The sequence below is a fragment of the Papilio machaon genome, chromosome 2 (assembly GCF_912999745.1).
Source record: "Papilio machaon chromosome 2, ilPapMach1.1, whole genome shotgun sequence".
NCBI classification, from domain to species: Eukaryota; Metazoa; Arthropoda; class Insecta; order Lepidoptera; family Papilionidae; genus Papilio; species Papilio machaon.
In genome coordinates, this window is record NC_059987.1 from 8056027 (window position 1) to 8079294 (window position 23268).

The following is a 23268-nucleotide window of genomic DNA, read 5'->3' on the forward strand; positions in this document are numbered from 1 at the left end:
TGTTGCAGCGCGATGTTAATTATAAATCTGTGCTTAAATCCAGGGCAACATTTTTTTTACTTTTGGTAGTAGAAAGAATTGAATGCAAAGCCATTAAATATTGTTAATGATTTATTAATTCTCAATATAAAATCAGTCCAGAAATCTTCTTTTAATTTCCCAATAACAAATATATACAATAACAAACTTACATAATAATTCAGTCGTACGTTTATTTCCTAATCAGCCTGCAGTTGTCGACATTTGACAACTTATTTGCTTATTTTCAGAAGAATTCAATAAAACTATGTAGAACTATTGTAAATAAATATTTATTAGTAATTAATTTATTTGTTGTTCTCTGAATAAGTCAATATTAAGAGAACTGCTTTGATGTACATTTTTTTTTACATGTTACTCTTTGAATAATGTCCCAACACTAGTGTCGGATTTCTCCGACGCGGGCGTTTGGCACTAATGAAATTACAAGAGAATATTATCAGTTATTTCACCGAACTTCTTACTTCTTAATATGGCTTTTTAGTACGAACCAAAAGTGTACGACATTACAAATGATTGCTTTATGTATTAAATCTTCATATAATAACATGTTTAAGGCAATATAAAACATGACGAGTCGGAAAAGCCACTAAAAACAAACACAGCTATTTTGTCGGATATATACGACCTAGGCGAAATGGACACGATAACATTGGTCGGATTAATCCGACTCTGGCGGTTAAAGGGTTAAACGTAACTTCATCACTACAAAAGACATTTTGCCCGCTATGAGTGTTTTTTGACATTGTCAAATGTGACACTAGAAAGATATTTTCCAAATTAAACTTGGAGGGTTTTACGCATTTTTTTTTATTTTTTTTCCAAACGATTAAATGTAACATTTTTTGTGACAACTATATGCATGCATTATTTTTTTTATTCCACTTTAAGAAATTTTTAATTTAATACCATTTTGAGGTAGCTATGGATTACATTTATCATCACAAATTTATTTTTTAGTTTATAAATTTTTATAGCCTTCACATGAAATAAACGGCTCCCAAAATATAGTGCGTGTGTGATCCTCGTGCATTTTATTTTCGAATCTTTCTCTAACAAGATTCATCTAATTTATACACAATTGAATAGAATATAATTTAAAATAATTTTAATTTTAATACATTTACGTATAAATAAGTTTTGTTTTTTGAACTTTGAAGAACTGCCAACACAATTGACATCACAACTATGTATTCTTTATTCTAGTATACACTAGGCTAAGTTTGCTTGTTTTAGGATATATGACGTATTTTATGTATTTTATCCATGATTATAAGAAGTATAAATAGACTTAATTCACATGTTACTGTAATATGTACTGGGTCTTTATACAAATGATCGGTAAATTGTATTAATCCGATCAATTGTACGTTAAATGTACTACCACGATTGTACATTTCATTGTAATGGGTCAAGTTTATATAATTTTAATTACTTAGTGGTAACAGTGTCTCGACTTGTGTCTGGGCTTGTCGATTCGATCGCTCTTGCTCTTAAGTAAATATTATATTTATATAATCTAATACGGATATGTTTGTCTCTTTTTTTTGTTGTTGAAAAGATTATGAATCGAGGCCATTGTAACGATTTCTTGATGTACGTTGCACAAGAATAACAACGCATAAAGAAAAAAATATTGGATATATTGAGATAGCCAAAAGGGCATTAGAAGTGTTTTATTTATTTTATTATAAGGAACTAATATTTCATATTATATTATGGGTGAGGCGAGTCCCAACTCAACTTCGTGCTGTTGGCTATATATTGTAAGGAATAATAAAGTTGAAAAACCGAATAAATTGTTTTATTTAAAAACAATAACACCCGGGCTTTTTGCTTTGTTTCACTCAGAAAAATTTGCCCTTTTCCTTGAAGCAAGACAAACTCCCCACCTCGCTAAATAACCCTTTAGGTCCTGTTATGTAAACCCTTCATACGCACAAAATGACAAAAGAAAAAGGTTATAGGTCTTTATATTCTGCCATAGATTTTGCGAAAGTAGACAGCTTGACTTTAATCTTAGTAGGAAGAAATAAAACAAAAACTATTTAGAAAATAAAAACAATGTTTATTCAATAAAAAAATAGTAGTAATGCGTAACAATATCACCGGCGCCGCAGCGCCCGAGGTAATCATCAGACTGGTATTCTGGCTTCCTGGTATATTTACAATTAATACTATTTTCAATGAGCTCGGTGTACTATTTGCGGTGGAGTTGCATCACTTGACGAACTTGAGGCCGAGAGTCTCCGTCATAAAGCAGAGGATATCTGTGTGCTCCTCAATCTGCAATTAAACATACATTAGCATTCATTTTCTCAGTAATTGCTACAAAACGTTGGCCTTTTTTACCGTCTATAGATTTTTCATCTTTTTGAAAAACTAACACTACCTCAATTAATATGAAAATTTCATAACTTGAATCTCATATTTCATGGACCACTTCATCAATACATCATCTAATGAACTACTGAACTTGACACAAGGTAGTTTAAAAACTACCAAAATTAAATGTACAAAGGACGGTAACTGACCACTTTGGCGGTGGGTTTTCCTCCGCCATGTCCAGCCTTGGTGTCGAAGCGCGCCAGCAGGGGGCGGTGCTGCTCGGGGCTGGTCGCAGCGGTCGCCTGCAGCGCCGCTATGAACTTGAGCGTGTGCAGCGGCACCACGCGGTCGTCGTGGTCCGCAGACAGCACCAACGTCGCCGGGTACTGCGCCCTGCCCTCTGCATCATACATACACAAATATTAAAACATACACATTCTTAAAAAAAAAGAATTATGGGAAATCAAATACAATTCTATAAAATGTATTAATTTTAGTTCTTCTAAGTTTACCATTGTCAGGTGGCCGTATGTTGTGCAGGGGCGAGTACTTGAGCAGGTACTCGAACTGAGTCTTGTTGTCGGAGCTGCCGTAGTCCGATACCCAGGCGTGGCCGATCGTGAACTTCTGGAACCGCAGCATGTCCAGTACACTGCAACACGATACAAAAATCGTTATAAAAATGTTGATTTACAACTTAGATAACTGGTATTCATGGTACGAAAATTCGTTCATTTAAAAATCGAATGTTACCGGAATTCTCAGAATAACGTCTTTTTTAAACATTGCTCGAACAATCGCTTTCACTAGCACCTTCCTGTTGTTTGACTACATACATACCCGACTTGTACGATGGCTGCGCCGAAGAGATCGGGCCGCTGGTTGATGCAGGCTGCAACGAGAAGGCCACCGTTGGAGCCGCCTTGTGCAGTGAGCAGTTCAGGGCGCGTGTAGCCTTCAGTCACCAAGTACTGCGCCGCCGCCTGGAAGTCGTCGAACACATTCTGCTTGTTCAGCAGCCGGCCCGCGTTGTGCCACCGCTCGCCGTACTCCCTGCATACATACAGAAACATTAATGTCATCATCAGCTCACTATATGACCCCACTGAGAGGCTCAGAACCTACCCTAATTTAGGGGTGACTAGGACATAATCAACCACACTGACCCAGTGCGGGTTGACTTCACACATATCATTGAATTTCTTCTCAGATATGTGCAGCATCATGATATTTTCCTTCACCGTAAGAACATCGGATAAATGTACATATGTAAATCGAAAAACACATTGGTACATGGCGGGATTCGAACCCAGGACATGCACATTGCAAGTAAAGTGCTTAACCCCTGAGCCACCGACGCTCCACCGAAACATTATGTATGATCATAAAATTTGAACACAAATTAAATTAACAGAAGGCAATTACAATAGATATTGCGCAAAGGAATTGACTGAAATGTTTATACTAAAGTCACAACAAAGACATTTTGAATGACAAATAAAAATGGATGGTCGTAAATCCTCTCTTTTAAACATCATCTTTCTGTCACTTTCTCATCTATATATATAAAAGAAAGTCGTGTTAGTTACACTATTTATAACTCAAGAACGGCTGAATCGATGTGACTGAAAATTGGTGGGCAGATAGCTTAGAACCAGGAAACGGACATAGGATCATTTTTACCCCGTTTTCTATTTTTTATTCTGCTTGGACGGAGTCGCGGGTAAAAGCTAGTATTGGATATAAGTTAATAAGTTCAACAAGTATAAAATATAAAGCAAATGTGTTATTCCGTACCCGCCGCCGCGTATGTTGGGAATGGCGACGACGCCGTCAAAGTGCTGCATGAAGACGAGCCGCGTCACACTGAAGCTGGGCTGCACGTTGATGTTGAAGCCGCCGTAGCCGTACAGCAGCGCTGGACGAGACCCATCACGAGGCAGATCCTGGTACATACGGTAAACATTATTATAGTTTTTCCTACAGCTCTAAATTTCTTTTTTTTCTACATCTCTAAATTTCTTTTTTTTTTCTACATCTCTAAATTTCTTTTTTTTCTACATCTCTAAATTTCTTTTTTTTCTACATCTCTAAATTTCTTTTTTTTCTACAGCTCTAAATTTCTTTTTTTTCTACAGCTCTAAATTTCTTTTTTTTTTTTCTACATCTCTAAATTTCTTTTTTTTCTACATCTCTAAATTTCTTTTTTTTTCTACATCTCTAAATTTCTTTTTTTTCTACAGCTCTAAATTTCTTTTTTTTCTACATCTCTAAATTTCTTTTTTTTTTCTACATCTCTAAATTTCTTTTTTTTCTACATCTCTAAATTTCTTTTTTTTCTACATCTCTAAATTTCTTTTTTTTCTACAGCTCTAAATTTCTTTTTTTTCTACAGCTCTAAATTTCTTTTTTTTTTCTACATCTCTAAATTTCTTTTTTTTCTACATCTCTAAATTTCTTTTTTTTCTACAGCTCTAAATTTCTTTTTTTTCTACAGCTCTAAATTTCTTTTTTTTTCTACATCTCTAAATTTCTTTTTTTTCTACAGCTCTAAATTTCTTTTTTTCTACAGCTCTAGTTTTTAATAACAGATGGCGCTGTACACCTTGATTGCTGGCTCTTCAGTATTTGAGGATTATTTTTACTTACTTTGTCATTATTAATTATATAGAACATAGAACAAGAATTCGTTCATTATCATGTCTAAAATAAGTAGTTTTTTTTTATAAGAAATTAATACCTTTTTGGAGACAATAAACATAGGAACTTTGGTGCCGTCCTTGCTGGAGTAGAATATCTGCTTTGCTTCATACTGCGATGCATTAAAACCTTTCACTTTCACTTCTCTGAACACCTGAAACATTACAACATTGCATTGAAAGAAAACCCGTGAAGTACGATAGACAAAGCAAGCAGACAATAGTAGACGTCAGTAACAACATCAGATGCACGAATTGTCCGGCTCGCCCGCTTCAATACCACGACCTCACAGAAGACAGGCGTCAAGTGGAAGTAATTCCAGGTACAGTCTGATGAGTGTGGTGCTGGAGGACTAATCTTAGTCCTCTTTCCCTTCCCACCTTTTTCTTATAAGGAAAGGATGGGAAGGGGAGGTGGATTTGATGGAGGAGATGCAAAGGAAGGTTAAATATTCTCTTTTTGTGTGTCTCCTCCTTCGTCGATTGAGGTTAGACAACGCATCTGCAATTGCGAATGTTTATGGGCAGCGGTCGCTTCGCCATTTCGGCGAATTTATGTGGCTGCTTGCTCGTTTGCCACCTTGTAATATATAAAAAAAAATACTATCTAGAAGTAGTGTTCAGAGAAGATTAACTTCTTAACACTTTGAATGCTACCGATTCGACTGGCAAGTTCACTTTCCTACAAGAAAATCGTAGTAGCTTTTAACGTGTTAACTGTTTTTACTCACAGTGGGTTTGTAAGGCTTCTTAGTGAAGTCGACATGGTAGATGATGCCTGGAGTGAGGAAGGACATGAAATGGTAGAAGATCTCAGACTGCTTCTTTTTACCGGAGAAGCCCACAACAGAGCCCACGTCCAGCTCAAATGTCTGGATCAGTTCACCTGACTTCATATCGTGCAGCTGCAGGACACTCTGGAAAGAAAAAAAAAATGAAATTTTAAAATCTAAAGGACAATCTAGTAGTAAAATATTATTCATTCCAGATAAAATTAAAAACTTCTGGGTCTATTTTCAGTCATTACAGCATAAAATGCAGGAATATTCAAATAATATCTGAGGAAAGTTGGGGTTAAATTACTAGTCTTAAATTATTAAACAAGGTCTCTTACCTTTACATCTCTGACGTAATGAATTACAAGTTTATCATTGTCTACTGCCGAAGCCCAATCCAATACATCTCTAGGGTGTTCCTGCAATAAAAAAAATAATTTATTCCCTAAAACGTAACTGCAATCTGTATAAATATAAAATAGAGCTTAATAATAATTAAAACATTTATGTATTAACTAGCTGTCACCCGCGACTCTGTCTGCTCGGCATTAAAAAACTTAAGTAGCCTATGTGTTCTTCCAGACTATGTTCTACATCTGTGATAAATTTCATCAAAATCTGTTGATCCGTTCTGGAGATATATTCAAACAAACATCCATCTATCCATCCAAATTAATCCAAAGATATACAGTAAAAAATTTCTCGCTTATAAAAGTTTCTCTCTAACCAAAATTTCTCGCTTATGGAGGAAGTCCGTCCATGTGTCCATGTGTGAATATGTCTAAAAAGGGGGTAAATCCAGATATGACGGCTGATAGAGATGTATGGAGGAGTACATACTGTGACGACACTAAGAGATAAGGTCAGGTTGATGATGATGGAGGTAGTCCGTAAAGACTGGATAATAACTCACCCTTATATAAGTTTCATATTTAATTAGGTTCAAGTGTAAAAATTATATAATTGAACTAGCTGTCGCCCGCGACTCCGTCCGCGCGGTTAAAAAAAAATGGGAGGGGGTATGAAAAATAGATATTGGCCGATTCTCAGACCTACTGAATATGCTCACAAAATTTCATGAGAATCGGTCAAGCCGTTTCGGAGGAGTACGGGAACGAAAACTGTGACACGCGAATTTTATATATTAGATAATAAAAAAGAATTATTTAATTTAATAGAGTGTAACTTACAGGTATTAAAGTCTGCCATTTCTCCTCTGCGGGGTCGTGCAAGTCTATCTTGATCAGCTGATAGTTTGGTGCGTTCTTGTTCGTACGGAATATACACACAGAGCCTTCATTTGTGATGTACTGTAATACAAAACATTAAAAAAACTATAATAAAAAATAAAGTAATAACCCATCGAAGTGGATTAGTAAGTTTTTGTTTATTGTTTCAACATGTCGATATGTCTACCTACAAATAAAAAACAACCTTACGTTACAGTAATAGAGTCTAAATCACCTCGTAGTCAGCTTCAAATTTGTGCACGATCTGTGTGAGTGGCAGCAGACCTGTGATCTCTGGATGCTTGGAGAGGTCCGCAAAGTACAGCAAGTTGTCGCGACAATCTCGTACCGGAGACACCAGCAAGTAGCGCCCGCAGTCGGACACCTCCGCACCACTGTACACATACAAAGTTCCTACATATATGTAAGTTACACATCAGCGCCATCTAGATTATTAAATAAGTTAAGAAAAGCGCCATCTATTGTTGAATAATTTAAACTGTTCTTTTTTATAATCTAATATATAAAATTCTCGTGTCACAGTTTTCGTTCCCGTACTCCTCCGAAACGGCTTGACCGATTCTCATGAAATTTTGTGAGCATATTCAGTAGGTCTGAGAATCGGCCAACATCTATTTTTCATAACCCCCCCCCATTTTTTAACTGCGCGCGGACGGAGTCGCGGGCAACAGCTAGTAATTTAAATTGTTGAACGTTAGCTTGAGAATGGATTAGTTAATAGAATATTAACTTTCAATTCTGTTTGTTTAAACATATCAAATTATAGAAATAATCTAATGATTAAGTAAATATACATATACTAATAAAAATATATAAACACGGTTTTTTTCCACTAATTAAAGTAATTACCATATGTACATAAATTTTAAGCACAACGCTAAAGTAATTAGCTATGCATAATTATATTTTACAAGTACATACTGATTTACAATTATGAAGTACTTTAAGAAACTATAAATAGAAATGAACCTACGAGCGTTTCTCTTGACTCCGCATTTGCGTATTTATATCTCTGTTGACAACAGGGTAATATGTATGCAAAAAATATAAATAAAAGGTAAACTATGACATATAAAACGTTCTTGACATACATTTCATGTCCTAATTAAACCATTTTTCCACTAGCTTCATGATTATTACTTGAGAACCTTAGTGGAACTGAACCTGTCACACTTAAACAGTAGTTAGAACAATTTTTTCTTACTAAATTTTCACTTACATTCTCCAAAGTGGTTCCTCAGGGAATTCCACCACTACGACGTCTTCGGACTGCGGTGTGTCAAGACGGTGGTAACACAACTTCTGGTCGCGGTTCACCTCAGTCTCGGAACCGTCCGCTTTGCCCGACGCGTCCGGATACCGCTGAAATAGCACCGCAAATAAATATATTAAAAAAATCAATAACGGCCATAGTAAATACATGCTATTTCATATCAAGTTTTTATAGACTTGTTCGTAATACTTACAGAATAGAATAATCCTTTGTTGTCTTTTGTCCAGGACATGGAGGCGAATTTAACTTTTTCCAATACTTCAGGATAGTCCTCACCTGTAATATGTAAATCAGAATTAAGTGTTTCTTATCACTAACAAATGACAAGAGATCAAAGTTTTGTTCTGTTTATAATGTTTAAATTACTCATTTTTATTGTTGGTGTATTTTTAGAAGTTATTTTAAAGTATTCAGCCCATATATTCCTATATAGGGTTGGAGACAGACAGACAGCCTAACATAAAAAATAAGCTAAAACATTAAGGTTGAAAAAACCTTGTGCGTCCCAACTGAGTGGGATAAGGCCTGGAAGATGATGATGATATTTTTAATAAGAAAGAAGATGGGTTTGTGCCGGACACAGCAAATGGTATAGACAGTGGGACTAAATTATTGATAATAGTTGTTCACTAACCGGTGGCGACATCTTTGATGTGTATGGTGATCCAGTCGGAGCCGCTGGCAGAGAGGCCGTACGCGAATGTGGAGCCGTCTTCGGTGAAGCGGCTGCCGGACAATGCCACAGTGCCGTCCGCTGACAGCGCGTTAGGATCGAGAAAGACGCGAGGCTCACCGTCCAGACTGTCTTGTACGTACAGTACACTGACCGAGAACAGACACATTCCTCACGTTACAAGTATGAAGGGGATGTTTTGTAGAAAGATAAGTCGCGGATCTCCATAGAACTCACATTCGCCTATATCTTCATATTTGTATTCTTTATAGGTTTTTCTATGTGAGTTACCAACAATATACGAAATAAAAAAAGACGGAAAGGAAGTTTACGTTACGTTTGTAAAACCGACAATATCAAGAAGGGGTATCCCAAATGTATATGGACCAGTTAGACGATACACTTAACAAGATATGTGTTAAATATAATACCAATAAATAAAAATTAACAAAACGGTGATGTAAGCGCTAATATACGGATGTGCTGTTTTCCGCAGTCATGTTTTCCGCTTGTACAAATTGGAAGACTGTGCGTGCCGATCGGATTATACGTGCTTGCGATAGAAAAAATGCTAGACAAACACTAATTAATTCTAATTTAATTTGTAAATGCTTAGTCGTTAATCTATACCAGACTGTAATATTTTATACTACCCAGCAGATTGATTTGATACTTCGAGCAAAACAGTAATGCTACTAATATTATAAATGCGAAAGTTTAGAAGGATGAATGGATGTTTTTTTGTTTGAAGGTACCTCCAGAACGGCTCAACAGATCTTGATTAAATTTGGCACAGATATAGAACATAGTCTGGAAGAATACAAAGGCTACTTATTAAGCTTTTTTTCAATTCCGCGCAGACAGAGTCGCGGGCAAAAGCTAGTCTTACAACTGTACCTCTTCATATGTATTTTTATTTGAATTTTCATTTAATTCAACACCAATTTTAAGGGGTAACGTAGGCCTACTTTTGATACTAGGTAATTGGAAATTATCTAAAATTAATATGATAATAGTCTGCAATTAAGTAGCTATACGACTGTGAGATGGACTTACTTCTGGTTCTGCAGGCCGGTGTTCTTGTAGAAGAAATACCTATCACCCCTTCGGAAGGGGCACGAGTACTTAGGGTAGTTCCAAAGCTCAGTGAGACGGGCGCTGATGTCCGCCTTAACGGGGCACGCGTCGAGGAACGGCCGCGTTATCTTGTTCTGCGCCTCTATAAACTCTTTGGTCTCATTGGAGTCAGGATCTTCTAACCAACGGTAAGGGTCATGGATCTGCACAAGTTAAGAAATAACTAAATATAATTAGTGAAAATTTACGAAACATACTTTGACTGTTGAGAGATAATTTATAGCTTGGGCGCTTGCACTTATTTTATTATCTCTTGAATTATTTCTTCTCTTTCATCTATATATATAAAAGAAAGTCGTGTTAGTTACACTATTTATAACTCAAGGACGGCTGAATCGATTTGACTGAAAATTGGTGGGCAGGTAGCTTAGAACCAGGAAACGGACATAGGATAATTTTTACCCCGTTTTCTATTTTTTATTCCGCGCGGACGGAGTCGCGGGTAAAAGTTAGTTATCTATATATATAAAAGAAGGTCGTGTTAGTTACACTATTTATAACTCAAGATCGGTCGAACTGATTTAGCTGAAAATTGATGGGGAGGTAGCTTTGAACTAGGAGACGGACATAGGAACTTTTTTATCTTGTGTGCATTTTTTTTATTTCGCGCGGACGAAGTCGCGGGTAAAAGCTAGTACGTTAAAAATATTATCAATAGATGATAGACTAACACAGAGATTCATAAAGTTTTTTTCTCGTTGACTCCTTTTTAAAATTATACTGGTTTCGGTGAACTGATTGTGTCTTATTTACTATGTTCAATTCTTTTAATGTAATAAATAGAGCAACCATTGTCTATTATTGTTAATATTTGTAATAAAAACTTTATAGACAAAAAGCGAGTGTGATTTCGAGCGAAGTTATTTCTAGGGCAGCAGTATTGTTCGGTACAAAGCAATGTTCAATGAACGTGAAAATGAAAAAAAAAATTACAATTGCGAAAAAGGTTTTTTATTGTATGAAATTAATAAAAAAACATAAGAATTATATTAATACTCGCCGGTCACTAACAATAATTTAATGTAATCCATGCACAATGGTAGATACATAATAAAATGGATCTCATTTCTACATATGCTATGCAGTTATTTTAAATAAAATAAAAATAGAAAAAAAATATCTATAATTAATATTATAAAGAGGAAAGATTTGTTTTTTATATATTGAAAAAGCTAGCGCTTGACCACGATCCCACCCGATGAGGTGATGATGTCGTCTAAAGATGGTATGCGCTAGCTTTGTAAATGCCTATTCACTCTACTCTTGAAAGCCTCCACGTCGTACTTGGACGGAAAAACTGACACCACAAACTTATTCCAATCCGTTGCAGTACGCACAAGGAACGATGATTTAAACCTTTTCGTTCGAACGCGTGGCACTTCTACTACATAAGGATGGATTCAAGCCGTATGTCTGAACGTCCGATGGTAGAAATTTGATTGTATGTATTGAATAGGCTCCGAAACTAATGAACCGATTAGAAAAATTATTTTACTGTTCGGAAGCTACACTATCCCCGGGTGATATAGGCTATATTTATTACTCTTATTTTTTTTTCATCCCGCGCGGAAAGTCGCGGGCAATTGTTAGTTACAGATTATACTTCGATACATAACAAAGTATCGTCGAGTTCGACTCCTCGTTCGTTCGTGACAACAATACAATTGACGAGTGAACATTTTCGACGAGTTTCGCATACTGAGTAGCATATAGGCTGCTAAACCCTTCGCTATTCTGTAAGGTAAACAAGCTTCGTATGTAAACTTTATGCATAATGCCAGGAAAAATCCTCGATATAGTGTTGCAAGGTTACTTATAACGACAAGATTTTATATCAGTATTTTAAGTTAATTGACAAGGATAAATGTAACATGACGTTTATTTAAAAGTGAATCGAGATTGTAAAGTGTAAACATATTGCCTTACTAAAGGTCACACACGACTTTGTTATCGCAGAATTAAAAAAGTAGCCCTATATTATTCCCGGGGGCATCAGCTACCTTGTCGTCAAAGTCTCGTCAAAATCGGTCCATTACGTCGTCCATATCTGAAGATTACCCGGAACACACCTGGCCTGGAAAATTTGTTTTTCGTTCTCAGAAACGCGAATACTGAGATTTTTTTAACTTTACGAATTCATGTTTAAAAGCGCTAATTGATTGAAACCATAGCAAAATGGAGTAAAATTATAAAGATCCTTTTATAGAGAACAATTGCGGAAAAATAAATTTTAAGCAGTCAAGCAAACAAGGCAAGTAACATGTGTTCATAGTAAATCTTACTAATATTATAAATGCGAATGTTTAGATGGATGTATGTTTGTTTGAAGGTATCTCCGGAACGGCTCAACGGATCTTAATGACATTTGGCACAGATGTAAAACATAGTCTGGAAGAACACATAGGATACTTATTACGTTTTTTTAATTCCGCGCGGACGGAGTCGCGAGCGATAGCTAGTTGTTACATAATTATAATAAACGTAAGTAAAAATAAATACCACATTGGTTAACTTTGAAGCTAAATGCTTTGTTTATACTGTGGTGATTTGCAAGCCATGTATTAATTATTAGCTATAAACTATTAACTAATTATAAACTATTATTATTACCTACAAATACATTATTGCATACGTATTTTAATCAGCCAATAATCTTGTTAGATACGTTTACATTTTTTTATATTAATTTTTATAATTATTATTTGCAATCGTTACGGATTATTCTAATGTTCAAGTCAATCAATGATTGTATAAAAATAATGTAGAAATTTATTGCTTTCTATGATAGTCGCATCCAATAAATATTACGAGGCAATTACAAGAAACAGGTTTGTAATTATAATATTCTGATATTCATAAAGGTAAAGGTCAATAACAAGCTGAGGTTTTTTTTATTCTTTCGCCATAGTTTTTTTACAGAGACAGTTCATCGAACCCGGATACATGAAGTTATTGCAATGATTTTGGATGATCATCAAAAATGATCAGTTTTCGATAGGCTTTTTATGTAAATATTGCTGTTTTTTAAAGGTGATAAATAACTTGACACTTTTTTCCTAAAAATCCTGTGGATCATGAAAGTGTAATATAATAATACTTTAGCTTTAGTATAACACTTTAAAGGCGGGTTTCCACAGCGCGAAATTGCAGTCAGTGTGCAGAACACGGACGTTGTTCGATCCGCACATCGCCATCCCCAGAAACGTGTCGTGGAAGCCTACTTTATATAAAGTTTCCTTGCTTGAATACATGATAAAGATTAACATCGGAAGGTACCATAAATATAGGATTTATGGTACCTTCCGATGTTAATCATTAGTAAGCACCAGTCGTCTCTACATCCGGAAACTCTACATTAGGTAGGGACTTCCTATCGATTCAATCAAACAATATTGTACCTAATCGTTTTTGTTAGGCTTAAGATTGGTCTCATCAAACACATTCTGTTTTTTGTTTTGGGCATTCGTATTTAATTTCTAAACAACAGGACAATATAAAAGCTCGCACAAACAACTTGATATTATTATTTTATGTAAATAAATTTATTGGAGTTGTGTTGAAGGAATTTTGTTAAGGAAAACGTCTCAAATCAGACGAGATTACATTTGAAGATGCATGATATAGTAATAATTGTATATGAATGTACCATAACTTTTTTTAATTCCTCATGCCACTGCCTCGCTTCCTAGGTTGTTGAGTTTTATAGGATAAGACGGCGCATCTTCTAGAGTATTTTTATCTTTCCTTTTGCGGTAACAAACGGAGACTTTACTAAGTGTGAATGCGAAAAAGAGTACTTTATAGTACAAGAGTTTTATGTCCAGAAATATACTTATAAATGTACTTTTTTTAGATTGAGCAGAGTATATTTGTAAAATGATCATAACATCTCATTTCAGTCATAGTCCGCCTATTATAATTTTCAAAGCTGCAAAGAAAAATAATTTGAATAAACCGATTTGAAACATTATTTAACGCTCTGCTAGCTGTTAAATTATTAAAAACCACACAGCAGAAGAAACGAAGAATTGTATAAGTGAGTAGCAAAAACATCATAAGAGTCGTAGAGCCTACAAACAACGCAAATACCACGACGAGATTTGACGGGAGAGGGAATGGAACGGTTTTTTTTCTGTTCGTCACATCCTTTTTATGTAGACAATGCATCTGCAACTTAGCGCATTTCCTTGTCACAGATGCATATGGAAAGCGGTCACTTAACGATCATTTTAGATGACCCGCTTTTTGGTTTGCCGCCTTCTATCACAAAGTCTATTAATGGGAGGCACGATCGATAAAAGAGTAAATTAAAAGCGAAACCGTAAGCAAAAAATTTTCAGTATACTGTTAGTTTAACCAGTCCAGAATATTAATAACTAGCTTTTAACCGCGACTCCGTCCGCGCGGAATAAGAAATAGAAAACGGGGTAAAAATTATCCTATGTCCGTTTCCTGGTTCTAAGCTACCTGCCCACCAATTTTCAGTCAAATCGATTCAGCTGTTCTTGAGTTATAAATAGTGTAACTAACACGACTTTCTTTTATATATATAGATATTGTTTTTGTATCCAAAAGCTGCATTGAGATCAGAAAAAAATTATGATGCTTTGCCGAAAAACCCAAATCGTCGTAAGTAGTTTCAGTACCTCAAAATAAACATTGAAAACCTAACCTAAGTTACCTGTCTATTATGTCTGATTAATGTTAAAAATAACTCGCTATTTGACCATCTCTCATCGGTTGTGACGATCTACGTGTCTAGATTGTTAAAAGCTTATTACAATGAATTTTTGTGAATCATTAGAGCATCGAACTGCTTACCTTGGTGCCGTGGTAGTCGTCGACGACGGACTCGTCCCTCCGCGCCACCGGGTACACGAAGCTCATGTTCAAGGGGGACCTCGAGGCGTGCGCGCACTGCACCACCGCACATGTTGACAACACAAGCACAACATAAACATACGGAGACATTATCAGACCGTGCAGACGCGAGCGAGCGTCACGGACTGACTGCTTCCACGGCCGCAGTCGCTTTATATTTAGAGAGCTACAGACAGCCAGCGGGTTAGCTCTCGCCATCCAAGCTTTTTTCATTCTTTTTACTCTTGTGTCAGACAATTCATCTTAGCTGCCAGTGTTCAGTGACACTTTGAATTATTACGAGTATAGATAATAAATTTTATGTAACAGTGTTATTGTTTACCCGACAGTTTTTCTTTGGGAAAGTTTCAGGAAATAAAATTTTATATGCATATTGGTTCTATGGAAGATTACCGCTATCCCCAACTCTACGGTAACTTGAGAGTTTATTTTGTGGAGTAAAGTTCAACTTCAATGATTGATTGATGAAAGTTCAAAATATATTTATGGTAAATACTCTATTCCTGTGAAAATATTTAGTTACCTGTAAACAGTAATAAGGCGTTCAAGAGTACAGTGAAAAGGCTTAAATAAACCGCAAACCATCTTTCGACATTGCCACTTAACATCAGGTGAGATGAGATCGTGGCCAAGCGGTCGTTTTTTCATTAAAAAATCCTAAATATTGATTTTGAAAATAATCGATCATCTTTGATTTTAAAAAACACAATCCATAATTGCATCTTGTTTTTTTTTACAAAAAATAAAGTTTTAAAGGTCAGGGAGATGTCAAACAAGTTTCAAGTTTCGCACAAAAATATTCCTTAAATGGCTTCGAGTTTTTTTATAACTACCTAAATAATATACATATGAAGAAAGATTACGAATTATTATTTAACTTTTCCATCGTTCTTTCGCATCCTAATAGCTCAATATCAACCGAGGTTGCTACTTGGAGACCGAAGTTTTGGGTTCGAAGTTCAATGGAAAACAATAATAACAATAGTTTGCAAAACTATTTTTGATGTGTGTGCGAAATCAAATTTTGATTACATTAAATATCTTCAACAATCGTTATAATGTAACTATTGACAAGTATTATGTATGGTTTTAACGAGGATGTTGTTACTAGAAACGTAAACTTCATTTCGGTACAGGCCAAATGAGTAGGTAAAAAATTTTTTTATATGATCATTCCGGGTACGGAATTATGCTGACTTACTGCCGAACTCAGAAGTTATTGATTGGCTACTATGGTCACCCTTAGTGTCATTTCTCATACCAAGTCTAAACAGTGGTAGACGTCAGCTACACCATCGGTTGCACGAATGGACCGGCTCGCCTGGTGAAATATCACGACCACACAGAAGCCGTCTTGTGGAAGCAATTCCGGGTATCGTCTGATGAGTGAAGTGCCGGAGGCCTAATTTTAGTCCTCTTCTCTTCCCACCCTTTTCTTATAAGGAAAGGATGGGAAAGGGCAATGTATTTGACGGACGACGGGATGCATAGGAAAGGAAAATATTCTCTTTCTGTGCGTCCCCTCCTCCTTCGATTAAAGGTAGACAATCTGAAATTGCGGATGTCTACAGCGGTAGCTACGCTGTTTCGGCGAAGCAGGTGGCCACTTGCTTGTTTTCCACCTTATAATATAAAAAAAAACTAAGTGCGAACACTAACGAATTTGAGAGACAATTAAAGTTATAATTTCATAACATTGTTTAGCGCGGACTGTCGATTGTTGGTATGGGGTCGAATTGCATTTTTTATTATCATTTCTCGTCGGAAAGTTATTTGAAACTTTGAAATGGCAATAGCGTTGGATTAGAAGTGTGTGCACTTTAATCTACATCTGTAGATTAAAAAAAATTTTAGGACTAAAATGTTTGTAAGATTATCGCGTTTGTTGAGTCAAGTTTGATGCATTTGTCGTTATATGAAGCGCATAAAATTGGCATATACGCAAATTATCAAGACGCTGAATGCACTGCGAGAAAAGAATAGTATTTCTGTAAAAAAACATATTGACTAAATGCACGGCCCACGAGAAACTGTTCCGTCACTTTAAAAAATTACAATTGCATATCCAGTCAAGTAATGTGCGATTTTTTTTTTACCATAAAATACGATATACATACTTCGGATGTTTACTAATATTATAAATGCGAAAGTTTAGATGGATGGGTGGATGGGTGTTTCAAGGTATCTGGAACGGCTCAACAGATCTTGATGAAATTTGGCACAGGTGTAGAACATATTCTGGAAGAACACATAGGCTACACCTTAAGTTTTAATTCCGCGGGGACGGAGTCGCGGGCGACAGCTAGTGTTGAATATCGATAAGTCAGTGTCACCTAGAAATTCAATGCTCTACATAATTTCTCTTGTTAACGCATCCATTATCGTACATAACGTGATTTGTTGTCTATTGATTTATCTTATCATATTCTCTTTGTTAGACTTCGATATGAAATATGAGACGCTATACAAGTTATTCATAGCTATTGAGATTTTCAAAGTGATAGCTTAGTGGCTAACAAAATGATACTGGTATGATGATAGCTAAGTGGTACTGAGGTTCGAATCTCTATAAAAAATATTTTAAGTTGTACACAACCCAGCTCTTCTGTAATTTTTTAAACGCCGATTAAGATTTTATTAATTTCACTAATCTTACTAATATTGCAAATGCGAATATTTGGATGGATGGATGGATGGATGGATGTTTGTTTGAAGTCATCTCCAGAACGGCTCAATGGATTTTGTTGAAATTTGGCACTGATATAGATCATAGTTTGGAAGAACATATAGGCTACTTGTTATGTTTTTTTAATCCCCTCGGACAGAATTGCGAGCGACAGCTTGTGGCTGTAAAAAATTAAAAATATTATAATAACATGAGAAATTTTAAATAGTATATATACAACATTGTAATGTTTTCAGTTCTACAGCAGTGTAAGAGAACTGAAAATGACTGAATTATATGTATTAATATTTCACTATTTTTTTTTTCATTTTTTAAATATTAAGTTTTTATGTAAAGTAACTTCAGTAATTACATAATATTGTATATAATTTATATTAAAGTAAAAAGTAAATATACGCATTATTCAAACAACGGCAAGTCTTATCTCATTTTATCAATTTCAACTGTAAACATTACATGGTGACATTTTGCAGATTTAAATTATTTTCAAACATTTTGTTCAACTTTTAGCATGTAGTTATAATAAAATATTAAGTAAAATTTGTAGTGAGAATGATATAATACTCGGTTCTTGAGTTGGCACTTCGGAAAAAAGACTTACTTGTTCCCGAAGTTACAAACCTGAAGGTTTACTGGGTACTATAAAATTGTTATGACTCTGTATGCTCATCATTTGCATAAACTGTTAGCGACACATTTCTTTAGTATATTTATACATCTACTTGATTTATATTTTATAATGAAGTACAAATTGAACTGGAACTACTCAATGTCACTTTAATGCTAAGAAACCCTTTAATAATGTTTTATTAGGAAAAGTGGGTAGATTTATAAGATTTACAGTAAGTTTAGTGTTCTGTCCTTATTTTAAAAGTTAAAAGCATTTATTTGCTTCAATTTGTTACAATTTTCCACATATGACCCAAGATTTAGATCCCTTTGCCTTATTTATATGCTGTGCTATATTTAATTTCACTTTAATGCAACACATAAACTTTTTCTAAACCATAATTCCAATTTGAATCTATCTAGGTACTGTATGCATTATTTGTAATATTGGGTTCTCTTAAATTTTCTACACTAAAATACCATAAGTTTGAATATTAAAATTGTGATATGTACATTCTGAACCGTCTAAAATACAGTTGTCTAATTAAATTCTGACGAAAACTGAATAATACTTTAGATTAATCTGTTAGGTCTAGTTAGATTTATATAGCCGTGGCTTTATTACAAGCCAAGTATATAAAATACTTTTAGTTATAAAATATACATATATGAAGTAATGATATCGTTGACTACTATTTTTCATTGAATAATGAAATTTATCATTATAGTTAAATATGGCTCCAACGTGGGAATCTAAAGGCGACTTCAATTAACATTTATCATTTATTAAATTTAAATGTTCATGCAATTTAGCACTCGGTGAAATGATTAACAATTACTTAAAATACATGAGATTTAAATAATTTTACTTACCAATATTTTAGAAGTTTCGACAAAACTGTTTGTCTGTTTCTGTAGTAAAGTTTTTTTGGTTTGTTTACACGTAATTTTAGTAGTATTTGTGTAAATTCTGCAATGATAGGCAGAAAAGCGACGCACCGCCATAAAATTTGACATTTCACGCAATGTTGTCAGATGTCATGTGTCAGGCAAATACAAATTTACGGAGAATGACAGAAATTCAATTTTACCAACGTATTTTATAGCTTCAATGTGCTTTGAGGGAATTGTGATAAAACATAAATAAGTGTTTACTGAAATTATTTAAATTAATGTATCGCGTTCGCTTGCAGTTATAAAATTAAACTTCATACATGTAGGTATAATCAACACATGAAAGTAAAACCAGCGCTGTCATTTTTCTTACCGTGGAATTCTACTGCCGTAATATTGTTCTCTTTTTTTAAGATAAGAAGAGGGGAGGAGTCAGTAGTTATCAAACAAAATGTTTGTTAAGGTGGCGAGGTCCAATTTTTCGTTCTGAATGCATATTTATACGAGCAATTGTTCGTCGGGATCAAAGGTTGCAATCGAATCCTTACGACGAATATTTACTTGTTTGTCTATTGAATCGTACTACGTGTCCTGAGGCTATTGATTTCAATCGAGGTCCACATTCTGACTTGTTTAAGTGCGAAATAGGACTTTACCTTGCTACACTACATCGTCAGTGCTTACCGTGACGATACATTAGGGCTTGCTTAGAAGAAAGGCTGTTGGTGATTCAGAAACTAAGTAGGAGCAAAGGGCGCACAATTAATACAATAACACTATGAAAGTATTTTTGTATATAAAGCAGAATCACAATTACATTAACTGTTCGAGCAAATAAACCTTCTGTAAAGCACTAATCGATACATGCAAAAAACTTAGATAAACAATAGTATTGTTCATGACCATTTAATTAATTTAAAACAAGTATGTATCGATATTTTAACAGAACTTATTCACATAATTGGGCACATATAACATAAATGTATGGAATAAGCCATCTATAATACATAATAATTCATTCCTTATTGGGAAAGGTCAAATATAATTTGAACCCAACATCGATATGTTACGATTTACATGATATATGGATTCCTACTAACATTACTAATATCTGAAAAACAAGTTTAAGGCTATAAAGAAATTGCATATAATTTTTACTCGATTCATAAGAAAATATTTAAGGTATTGTCATAAATACTGATACAATTTAAGCTAATCATAAGAGTTTGGAATATATTTTGTTATTGTGCAACTTTTGAAAGCATTTTATATTCTAAGGGGAATGTCTATCTTAAGTTTAAGGTTCGTTGTTTTGTTACGGAAACTTCTAACGGTGGGTTTCCACTGTTGTAGCAACTGTATAACAACATAAATAGGAATAGTTATTTTAACAGTTGAAATTCACAATAACATTAGTGAAATCAAAGTTATTTTCACTGCCTATTATCATGTAAATTAACTATTGAATCTTATATTGAGAAAACAGAGTTCAGTGGGTCTAGCATGAATATTTGCGACAAGCGACTCGTATCGTCAATTATGTCAAAATTAGTATGAGATTTTTGGTGTACCTTACTTTGTCGATGACTATACGATGGCGCATGTCACAAATATTCGTGCTAGGCGCACAGTTCAGGTTCTACTTTTATTTCGTAATAAAAATGCGTTTTGGTTGTGAATATTCTTAGGATTATAAGTCATTTAAAACTATCACATACATTTGCGAAGCGAAAAAATTGTTTAAAAACTAATAAATTTATCTTTTCGGTATTTTTTTTTAATTATGATAAGTTCAAATTCACCACAACAAGCATTTTCATCTCTCTTTGTTGGAAGACAACACATCAGCGATATAATAAAAAAATACATAGCCCATAGTGTATTTAACAAACAGAATGTCCTAAAATATTCTTAAATAAAACAATAAAGCCTACATTTCTATTTGTTAATTACTACTATAGAGTATAGTATATTGCCTTCAACAGATTTTTTTTTTCATTACAATTCCGAGTACAATTCACCAGTTTTTATGAGGGTCGGTAACTTCGCTCTACATTAATGATATAAATTTTACACCAACTTTTGCACACTAACTCTATAAAGCTCATCTATACCATAGACATCATGTCTGATGTTAAGTTACTTGGTTTTTTATAAGTTTATAATATCCTAGTATAATTAATTTTAGATTAAAATAAGTGTTTTTTTTTCTCTAATTTAGTTGCGAATTTAATACTGATTGTATTTGAAAAAATATTAATTTTTAAAATTAACTTATTGTCTATGTCTACATCTAGCTTTGTAGTTTGACAAGGATCTTGTGGCGGTCGGAAAATGTCATTTTGACAGTTATATTTTGACCAATGAGGGAGCGGCAGCTGCGCGGGATAATGTTGCCATTTTTCTATTTTCGAAATACCAAAAAATATAACTTGGGACTAGTTAACGTGTATTAGGAGTTTGCTGAAGCTAACATAAGACTAATCGTTATTAATGATGAAAATAATTATTAAAAATGTAAATTTACCTCGTTTAACGATAATATCTTGAATCCTAAAGCTTTAAAAATTTATGTAGATTTTCAATTTAAAAAGTAAGCAACTACTAAGGACATCCAGGTTATAATAAGTTGCAAATAATTTCCTTACAATTAGATTTTGTATTAAAAATTGTCAAATTTCAGAAATAATTAGGTTATGTTAGGTTAGCATCCCTTTGCTAATGTCAAAAAACTGTCAAAAGATCCTTGTAAAACTATGAATTTACGCCCACGCAAATTACAATATCATTTACGTAAAATCAAAGTCTAGTTTAAATTATCAGGTAATAAATAATACAATTATAAAAAATAACTAAATTACAAGCCTCTACTATTACTAAATAATACTGTTTTCGTATACATAATTCGATAATCAACAATTTGAATGTGATCACAAAATTTTAAAGAAATACATGTAGAATAAATGTGTGGAAAAATCGACGTAAAACATAGAACATAGAATAGATGTCAAACTATGTGTTGTTTTAATAAATATATAAGCAAAGGTGGGCATTAACTCGTTAATCCGTTCATTAACGAAGTTAACATTTTGCTTAACGGATTAACTTTTAAGTTAACTTCAAATAGTGTTAATGCTTTTGTTGCCTTCCGTTAATTTAGTCCGTTAATCTTAGAAACTTGAGATACAAATACCACTAACAGACTCCAGGTTCAATTGCAATCAAAATAGTCAAGTGTGAAAAGACCGAATTATTGTGTTAGAGAATGTATAGTGAAGAAAGTGTTGCCACAAGTGTGAAATTGTAAATTCAATTTACAAAGTCATCAAAAGATCTACTTTTTACTTGTTTTACCTATTTCTCTCATCCCCAAAAGCAGTATAATTTTGGTCTGGTTAACTTTTAACGATTAACGAAGTTAACTTTTTAATTAACGAATCAGCGATTAACGAAGTTAACCTTTTATTAACTATGTCCACCTGTGTATATAAGCATACAGAAAATAATAAAATTCATATTTACAACATATTATCTAATTACATAAGTCCGAGGGACCAATAAATAATACTAACAATTCATAAGTCCAATCAGTCTCTACAAATCCGACACTTTCGTCCAATACATATTTACTATCGTCTTCGTTCTTGTTTCGTTACTTGAGTTCTCATTATACGAAACATTCACATAAAACATTATGTTTCCTTCGAAAAAATATTTTATTCAGATATTCTGCTATCATGAAGGTATAATGTACGTTATTTATTTATGATCGACAAGTGAATAAGCGGTTTATGGCAAGTATTGTTTTCACATATGTTAGCGGCCTAAGTTGATCACATCGCACTATACCCAACATTGTGAGCCGCCAACATATTTGAATACAATAATACCGCTCTTAATAATAGACAACCATAAAAATCAGATGAGTTGTTTTTTCGTTACAATGTTTTTTTTTTTATAAACATGAAGAAAGATATAGAAAGATGAGACAAAAGTAACTTCAATTGACATTTTATCTGTAAA

The 23268-nt window shown here is 34.1% G+C and overlaps 1 protein-coding gene across 2 annotated transcripts; it reads right to left on the reverse strand.

Moving 5' to 3' along the window:
- Positions 1 to 2091: 2091 nt before the first annotated feature.
- On the reverse strand, positions 2092 to 19401 carry LOC106716943 (prolyl endopeptidase). Of its 2 annotated transcripts, XM_045680480.1 has the most exons (16): positions 19225 to 19401; positions 14997 to 15092; positions 10095 to 10318; positions 9000 to 9187; positions 8559 to 8641; positions 8312 to 8454; positions 7307 to 7466; positions 7033 to 7152; positions 6181 to 6261; positions 5798 to 5983; positions 5108 to 5221; positions 4165 to 4313; positions 3208 to 3420; positions 2880 to 3019; positions 2574 to 2767; positions 2092 to 2325 (listed from the first exon to the last, which is right to left on the reverse strand). In XM_045680480.1, exons 1-16 carry the CDS (start codon positions 19366 to 19368, stop codon positions 2260 to 2262), a joined length of 2301 nt encoding a protein of 766 aa, XP_045536436.1. In that variant the 5' UTR covers positions 19369 to 19401; the 3' UTR covers positions 2092 to 2259. The 2 variants fall into 2 exon arrangements, with proteins under 2 accessions (XP_045536436.1, XP_045536433.1); XM_045680477.1 differs by lacking the exon at positions 19225 to 19401 and having other exon boundaries at positions 14997 to 15284.
- Between the last annotated feature and the right edge of the window lie 3867 nt (positions 19402 to 23268).

Coding starts and splice junctions, on each gene's coding strand:
- LOC106716943 (XM_045680477.1), bottom strand. CDS start 15,269: ATGAAAAAAGCTTGGATGGCGAGAGCTAACCCGCTGGCTGTCTGTAGC. Junction 9,188..10,094: donor ACCGGCCTGCAGAACCAGAA/GTAAGTCCATCT, acceptor GTTCTCGGTCAG/TGTACTGTACGTACAAGACA. Junction 8,642..8,999: donor CATCAAAGATGTCGCCACCG/GTTAGTGAACAA, acceptor TACATATTACAG/GTGAGGACTATCCTGAAGTA.